Source organism: Anopheles merus, chromosome 2R (assembly GCF_017562075.2).
Source record: "Anopheles merus strain MAF chromosome 2R, AmerM5.1, whole genome shotgun sequence".
NCBI classification, from domain to species: Eukaryota; Metazoa; Arthropoda; class Insecta; order Diptera; family Culicidae; genus Anopheles; species Anopheles merus.
This window is the reverse complement of record NC_054082.1, coordinates 624,573-632,863: the sequence shown is the minus strand read 5'-3', so window position 1 is coordinate 632,863 and position 8,291 is coordinate 624,573. Positions and strand designations below refer to the sequence as shown.

At 44.5% G+C, this 8,291-nt stretch overlaps 2 protein-coding genes across 3 annotated transcripts; one reads left to right on the top strand and one right to left on the bottom strand.

Moving 5' to 3' along the window:
* Window positions 1-72: 72 nt before the first annotated feature.
* On the bottom strand, window positions 73-1,931 carry LOC121588614 (p21-activated protein kinase-interacting protein 1-like). The gene is made up of 2 exons (XM_041906736.1): window positions 1,499-1,931; window positions 73-1,432 (listed from the first exon to the last, which is right to left on the bottom strand). The coding sequence occupies exons 1-2, from the start codon at window positions 1,571-1,573 to the stop codon at window positions 239-241; spliced, it is 1,269 nt and encodes a 422-aa protein (XP_041762670.1). The 5' UTR covers window positions 1,574-1,931; the 3' UTR covers window positions 73-238.
* Window positions 1,932-2,038: 107 nt separating this feature from the next.
* Window positions 2,039-8,250, top strand: LOC121588613 (verprolin). 2 transcript variants are annotated; one of them, XM_041906735.1, is made up of 4 exons: window positions 2,039-2,329; window positions 5,152-6,502; window positions 6,763-7,005; window positions 7,076-8,250. In XM_041906735.1, exons 1-4 carry the CDS (start codon window positions 2,322-2,324, stop codon window positions 7,229-7,231), a joined length of 1,758 nt encoding a protein of 585 aa, XP_041762669.1. In that variant the 5' UTR covers window positions 2,039-2,321; the 3' UTR covers window positions 7,232-8,250. The 2 variants fall into 2 exon arrangements, with proteins under 2 accessions (XP_041762669.1, XP_041762667.1); XM_041906733.1 differs by lacking the exon at window positions 2,039-2,329 and adding an exon at window positions 4,446-5,040.
* The last annotated feature ends 41 nt before the right edge of the window (window positions 8,251-8,291 follow it).

The following is an 8,291-nucleotide window of genomic DNA, read 5'->3' as shown; positions in this document are numbered from 1 at the left end:
AGCTGAGGGATGTCAAAGTAAGAGCTTGTCAGGGCGAGAAACGATTCAACGGGAACGTCAGATAGAGAACTATTAACAATTAAAAAAATCGTTTTAATAACGTTTGATGAGTTTTTTTATTTTATTTTTTGTGTGCTCAAATTGTACATCTCATTTGTATCAAACATGATGTGAGCTAACTACAATAAAGGTTTATTGAATGAAAAGTTATTTTTTATTCCAAAGTTTTGCATATTTCTCACGTTTGAAGCTTTTTCTTTTTCTTCACTTCTACCAGATTATCGGCCTTGCTGGGCTCTATAACATCGTCCGCTGGTTCCTCAATGAATCCGCTCGATTTGACGCGCCTGTCTGATGGTTTAATATCCTTCTTTGAAGCAGCCCGCTTACGCTTATTTAACGATCGATCCTTCAACCGGTTGGCCGATGCTATCTGAACAGGATCTTCCGTTTCAACGCTCACATATGCCATTTCTTTAACTACCTTCGATGCGATACTACGTGCCGGCACCTGTGCTTTATTCTTTGATGCTGCAGTGTTCAACGTGCTTTCCGCCGTCTCCTGTACGCTGTCTTGGCGCAGCGGCTTACCAGTGTTTATTAGAGCTAAGCATATCGGACGGCAGCCAATCTGTTGAGTGCAAATTTGACTGAAATCGACCCCATCCAGATGCCATAGCGACACGTCGCCCGCGCTGGAAGCGGTCGCAATGTAATTCCCCAGACAGGAAATTGCTTTCAATCGTGAATCGTAGATCTGCAGCTTTTCTTGCTGCTCCTCTTCGTGGATGTTGGCCATTACTAGAGCTCCATTCTCCAAACCGACGGCAATTTCTTCAGCCGATAGCCAACACATGGCGGTAGGTTTAGAGTCATACTCCAGCAACCTAACGGAACGCGTTGTCTCGATACTGATGATATCAACCACCCGGTTGCCGAGGAGTGCGAAATGTTCTCCATCCGGAGACCACTGTACGTCGGCAAGCACTCGTCCATACTTGCTATTTTTGTTCAACGCAGTCGTGAACAGAGCACGACCCGTTATTAGATCCCATGTTTTTAGCGTCATATCGCTGCCCAATGAAAGTGCCATCTTACCATGAGGGTGAATGGAGATACTTTGAACAGCAGTTTTGTGGGCGCTTTTCCACGTTTTATCGACGGCCAATTTGGACATATTGATCGCCGTCATACTGCCGTCGTTGCTACCGGAGAAGAGGTGGCTGCCATCATCCGAGAAAACAAGTGCGTTGATCGTCCCATCGTGATGCAGGAACTCCGTCACCTTCGTTCCCTCTCGCATGTCCAACAGGCAGATTCGATCATCAGCTCCGCCAGTAGCTACATATCTGCCGTGGGAAGCTACCGATCGCACAGACGAGGTGTGCAGATGAGCAGCAAACGATTCCTTAAGATATAGCTTCTCCGGGTCCTACAATCGTAGATTTTCGAGATGAAATAAACGTCTCAGAGCAACACTTCCTTCGCCGATACTTACCGTTCGTAAGGGTTCCGCACGGTAACATACGATAAACTCTTCGTACGTTCCCACCAAAATCTCCAAACCAGCCATTACCCAAATGCTCTAAGCTTTGTAAACAATACAATGAATAACTGACAGTGAGAGTAGGATAAATTGCTTTGGCCGAACAAGTATTTTAAGTTTAACTGTAGCGTAAACAGAAAAACGTGCGTTTTACATTTATTTTGTTGTTCTTCTAGTTTTTCTTCCGATATGTTTACAACTGCCAAACAGATTTTGACATGTCTTGAATTTACAATGCCGGGCTCGATTCTCGAAGGAAGCGACATGCGCAACTTCTAGATTTTAGCGAAAATAATATTTTCAAACATATATTATGGAAAAACATTACAGTAATTTTCCACTAAATTCGAATATTTTGGCTAAATAAATAAACGTAGCTTAGTTTTCGATTATATTTCTACTCGTAGCAAACTTGTTTTCTACACGAAAAAGCGATAATCGCAGTTTTGTCAAACTCGTACGTCAGTTTTTTTTAATGCACCAACCTCCCGTTTCTGTATCCCTTCAGGTGATTCATTGTTCTCGTAAAAAATGGTAGGCTGCATAGGGTAGAAATTCGCGAAATTTCTGTTTCTCTTTGCCTTTCCGCGGATGAAAGCTTGAGCAGTTTGTTTGAAAGCTTTTTTCTCGATCAAGTGATGCTGCTTCGCTTGTTTATTATTGTGAGAAACATTCGCGGTTCAAACAATTGAGTTCTTGCTTTCCCGTGCGTATGACTATTATATTACGCTGCAGTCTATTGTGTTTTGTTTGATCGTGTGCTGGAATTCTTCTCATGAGTAGGTAAGTTTGGTCAGTTTATCGTGCTAGCCATTATGCATAGTATTAATAAGATGAAAATGCCAGTGAAGCTCCAGTGAGATTGTGCGAGAACAGGGCACAGCACTGAAAATGGATTATCGTGAAACAAGCGATAGTACGATTTCATCACTTGTCCCCTATCGACGACATTGTAGTGTCATTGTAGTTGTGCACGACTGCGCCTATGAAAGTAACGCGAGTCGCTCTGCGTGGACGCAGGAGATACAATAAGGAAGTGAAACGAACCTCGGACTGATCGAAGCCTTCCTTCAAGGTTGCCGACATAAGCAGCAGCCTAGCTTTATCCAAGTGCAGCAAACGTTGCTGTTAATGCAAAGACCTATCAGTGCTACTTGCAGGATCAATGCATTCCATCCCTGATTGTAAGCTGGTTCTTCGGAAATGCATTATAATTGGTGCATTATCTAACGGCTCATTCAGAAAAGGAAATACATCGGAATTATAGCAGTATATATGCGACTGATAAGTATCTGATTTGAGGTAACTTTGCTATATGATAAATAAAACAGTTTTAAGGCAACTGTACTGTACGATAGTGGAAAGATAAATGATAATGCCTCAAAGCAATATGTTGGATCTTCACCGGGCAAAGAAATTGTCCCCTATTAAAGAATTCGTTGGAAAACAGCAAATGATATGTGATGATCTGCATACGATTGCCAATTATCGTATTATCGGACGGAAGTAAAAAAAAAACATTGTCTGGGATTGATACCATTTGGGACTTACAAAGAATATGTAAAAAATATCGCTCCATTGGGATCCGATCGATTGTACAATTCCAATGTACAACGCACTAACAATTAGGAGAGTTTGCACCTGTACGTAAAAAACTTGGGGTAATATGTGAAAAAACCTCGCAGGTATTCGTTAATAACCGTTAGCGCAACAGCGTACCGCGATGTATCTAATTGGCTGAGAAGTCTGTATTGAGTTCAATTGATAAGTTTTCGGATTAAATCGCTCACGAGGAGCAGATGCACGAAAACAATCTCCATGATATTGAGTGGCTTGTGAAATTTGCCGATTAGTGTGCTTATCATAGCTACTACTATATGCATTTCCTTTATGATTAGCAATGTAGTGTAGGGTAAGTAGGCGGTTAACTGTCGTCATTCGTCGGTGGTTATCGTTCCAGCAACTAGTGAGAGTGTTCAGCGGATGTAAAAAAAATCCCGCCATGAACAACTGCCCCTTTCTTTCTTATCGCATGTAGTTTGTGGCGCCACAAGTAGTGTTAGGGTCGCAGTAGGGTGTGGCATCTTATATCTGTTTTGATGGACGGAACATGAATCCGAAGCTATGAACAAGCTTGGGGGGCCTTACAAACCCATGAACCGCTGTTCGTCGTGTGTATAGTTATGCACTGCTCATATAGTTGTTTTAAGTGCAAGGACCGATGTTTTAATTGTGAATGGAAAAGAGGGCAAAACTAGGTTCAATTTAGTCTGTTAGGCTTCAACTTTCTTATACACGCGCCTAAACCTTTAACAGGAGCAATACTAGCAAAACTTGTTTCGGTCATGCAATGAACATGTTACAGCATATGGAGCGAAAGAAAAAAAGATCCTATTCCATCTGTGTCCTCGCTCGAGGTCTTTGACAGAGTGGTAATAGCGAGAATACCCGAGAGGAACGTGTTTACTCACAGAAGCTAAGCTGCACATGGCTTCACGTAACACTGTAGCGGTGGTTGCCGCATTTACATAGATGTAGCACAGCAATCTAGGTGTTCACCACGACAACGATAAACGTTATTCGATGTGTACGGTGATCGCTCAGAAAATTGGGTGAAGCACCATCGAACGGTTCATATGACACGTTGATAAATATTATATGACACGAATGCACTTATTTGATTTTTAATAACTGTGTCGGTCTCTTTACTGATGTGATTGTGTGCAGCAAAGTGCGCACAAACCCGGCATATCTCTGGTAGAGCTGCCAACCATGGGTTGCGGCATTACATTCGCACGCGTTTTTGCTGCCTCAAATTCAAGGCCATTTTCTAATCGCTATAGGAAACGTAGTAAAACAGAAGTACCTCTTCTAACACTGTCCCCCTGCTGTGGAGATGTCGGGACGCAGCCGGGAGTAAACAAAACAGAAAAGAGTATCGTGCCCGAACTTTGATCCGTTGAAGGAAGCAACGGAAGAGATTTCACGCTGTGTTTTTCAGGTGGTGATTGAACTCGTGCCCGGCTCAACATCATGTCTCATCACCGCCTCATTCCGCCTGTTGGTTGTTGTTGTGTGCACGATTTAAGATTTTTATTTACCACTCGGTTTTTTCTCGCTGCTGGGCGGCAGTTGCTTCTATAATTATAAATATATTTGTTTTTCCGTCACCATGTATCGTTCTGCCCAATACCTACCACCAGCTATATAAAATGAGAAAGTACATCCTATGAAAATCAGCATTTCCACCTCATATCGGATTGCGCATTGCCAGAGTAAAGACGTTCATTCGTGATTAAAATTTCGCATCGCATAAGATTGTGTTCTCGTTAACGGCGGTTCCTTTAAAAGTGTTGCAGTTGTCTATAATACTTATTTAAACATAGGATATACGTTAAACGAAATCAGTGAAAATAGAACAAAATGTGTGATATTCTTGCGGCCATATCTTATAGCTACGGGTATCACGAACGGCCCAGAAAACGGGTAAAAATGTGTGTACATCAAACATTACGGAAATATTGATCGGCTTTTACCGTCTTACATTGCTTTATTTTTCATGCAGTGTGCACGTTCTAAATCCAATTTGCCTTTTACAATTTCAGAAATATGACTATTCCATCAAGACCTGCACCGCCACCTCCGCAGCGCAATACGTCGGCGGCATTGCGATACACACCAACGACCGACTGGGATTTTTGTGCTTTTGGAACCACCGCCAACGCTGGAGCAAGCGGCACAGCATCATCAGGGCAAACTGGTGTTGGAAGCGGAGATTATTTTCAGCCCCAACATCAGCAGAATGTCAAAGCTAAAAAGCCACCGCCACCGAGGCCACCACCACCGAAACTTTCGGCCGCAGTCCCAACTGCTGCGCCGCTGAAGAAACCAGGTCAACCACAGTCGATAAATATCCTGTCTAGTTTGTTCGGCCATAAACGACCATCGAACGGCGCTGCTGCTCCAAACAAACCGACCGGCAGTGTTGTTCCGCATCAAAAACACGGCTTAAGTTCCGGGTCTGTAAAGTTGCTCCCGTCGCCACCATCGGCAAACATGGCGAAACATATAGGAAAAGGGTACAATTATGCCGGTGGTAATGAAAATGTGCAACATATTGGCACCAACTATGGATCACTTTTACCACCACCGAACGTCGGTAGCGGGAGTGGAGCAAGTGCAGAAATGCAACTGATAAGCTTTGATTCTCCACCCAGTTCGCCGACATTCACACAAAAATCCTGTAGCGATTGCATTAGCGTGGATAGTTTCAGTTCGGATTCAAACTATTCCTCGCCCAATAATGGCAGCATGTCGCAGGCTGAGAGCGGGTTCGAGGATGATTTCGTCGCGTGCGGCAACAGTAATCGGCCACGAGCGAGCTCCAGTGTTCCATGGGGTGATCTGGATCCCTTTGAGGGAGGCAGTACCGCAGGAACAAGTTCGGGGCGTGCCAAAACTGCACCTCCGCCCGTTATCTACGGCACGATTCCACTAGCATCGTCGTCATCAACGGCCCAGATTCGTACACCACTGATAAACAGCAAGCTGCAGAAGTCCGATTTCGTAGACCCGTTGTGCAACGGCCAAAGCGTCTTACCGCGACACCCAACCATGTCGATGCCGACCATAATTAAACCTCCAACTAGCAGCAATACCTCGGACAGCCAGAAATCCACTCCGTCGCATTCGGTTTTGCCACGCCATGTCGCCGCCTCGGGTTCGTCGAAACAAATGGCACCGATACCTCCAACAGGCGGTCAGGACCCTTATGCCGGAATGGAGGCCGATAGCTCTTCCGATGTCCTGGGTGCTTTCGATTCCCTTCCATCTCAACCAATGCCTAGTATACCGCCTCCACCGCCGCCGCCTGCGACCGAGGCATACGCAGAAGATCCGTACGGAATCGCGCTGTACGACTTCCAGGGCGAAGCGGATGAAGATCTAAGTTTTAAGGTAAACAACATACTTTCTTTACACACGCACACACACAGCAACTCGTGGCAGTACACAGTGTCGTTGACACGCCGTTTCGTATAGATTGGCAAACGGCAGGTGCCTGCTGTTGATACTAATAATAGAAAGTCTTTTTTTATTGGTGCGCCACACCGAAACTACGTCTTACATGTGTGAGCTGAATGTATGTGGGTTGTGCAAAAAGTCTAACATTTGCTTTGTGTTTTGTTGATTTTCTTTCTTTCGTTTCGCACGCTCAGGCAAACGAGAAGATTTATCTACTGAAGCGTCTGACCGAGGAATGGTATATGGGTCGCGATAAACGTGGCCTTGAGGGAATGTTTCCCGTAAACTACGTCGAGGTGAAGGTTCCGCTTGTAGACGAACAGAGCAATGAATCGGTTACACGGCTGATCCCTGCAACAAGCGACAATGGTGGCGGCGTGAAAGTGCGGGCACTGTACAATTTCAAAGCGGAAGCACCAGAAGATCTTACTATAATGGTATGTTTTGCGATCGCTCATCAACCGTTTGTTTTGTTTGGTTTTTAAAACGTTTTTTTTTGTATTTCAGGAGAATGATGTAGTGGCGGTGCTGTATCAAATAACACCGGAATGGCTGTACGGCGAGATCAATGGACGAAGGGGCCAATTTCCGGCCAACTATATTGAGTTTGTGCCACCCAATCTACCACAGATGCAGACTGTACCCGGCAGCAGCAGCAGCTAAGCTTCAGCAGTCAGACACAACCTGGAGTATCGAATCTCGAGTATTTACATATCCTAGAGGCTTGCCTTAACGCCGTAGCATGCACAGGTGAATACTACTGGATAATACACACAAGTGCATCACAACCACGCAGACCCATCCCCAGGACTGGCTCTAGCGTTGTCCGTTTCGAATGAATGAAGCTGTGATTGTTTTTTACCGCTCCTGCTTGTCTATGTGGCTTCTTCTAACGGGGACAGAGGAGAGCATCATGGGCAAACTGTTTTAGCTGTGGCTTTATGGAGGCGTATAAATTCATCCCAGAAATGGTGATAATTAGATAAACAAGTAAGTAACACGGCGCCACCACTACAAACGAACGAGCCGTGTGTACGGAGTATATGGTTTCACCGAACGATTGGCCATATGTGCTTGGAAAAGGCTCTAGCAGTATACACATCGTCTGTATCTATTTTAAGAGAGAGACAGTCAAGAGAAACCCTTCGGCTAATGTGACGTTTAGCTCAATCAAGTCCATGAAAATGAGACATTCTGGCGTCGTGTAGCGCGCATGATAGTTAGTGCGAAGGATATTGGCCAAAGAATGAAAGCAAGAGCTGCACCGCGATATCGGTGGGAGGTATAAAACCAGATGGTCCATTTTTTAGGTAGTAATTGTAATATAGTAGTACAGAACGGGAACAGAAGCGAAAACACGAGAGTATGTGGTGGGCTCTATATACACAGTGTAATAGATCTGAATTTGAATAGAAAAGGAAAAACGGGATAGCAGAACGATAGACTCAACATTTCGCTTGATATGGGGATGGATGTGGTCGCTTTTGGATGAGATCCACCCGTTTATAAACGGGAAGCTTGCTAACCAGGATACTAGCGTAGCGTAACGTAAGGCATGTTTGTACACTTCGCACATTTGTGAGCGCTGCTAGGCGGCGCGGAAAACTGTTTTTTCTCCTTCGGTGTGTCGTGCATTTGAGCGAGACAATACACTAATAAAGACACATTCTTTTCCATATAAACATTGTCGTTGAATTTGAACTAGTAATGACAGAACGTTCCA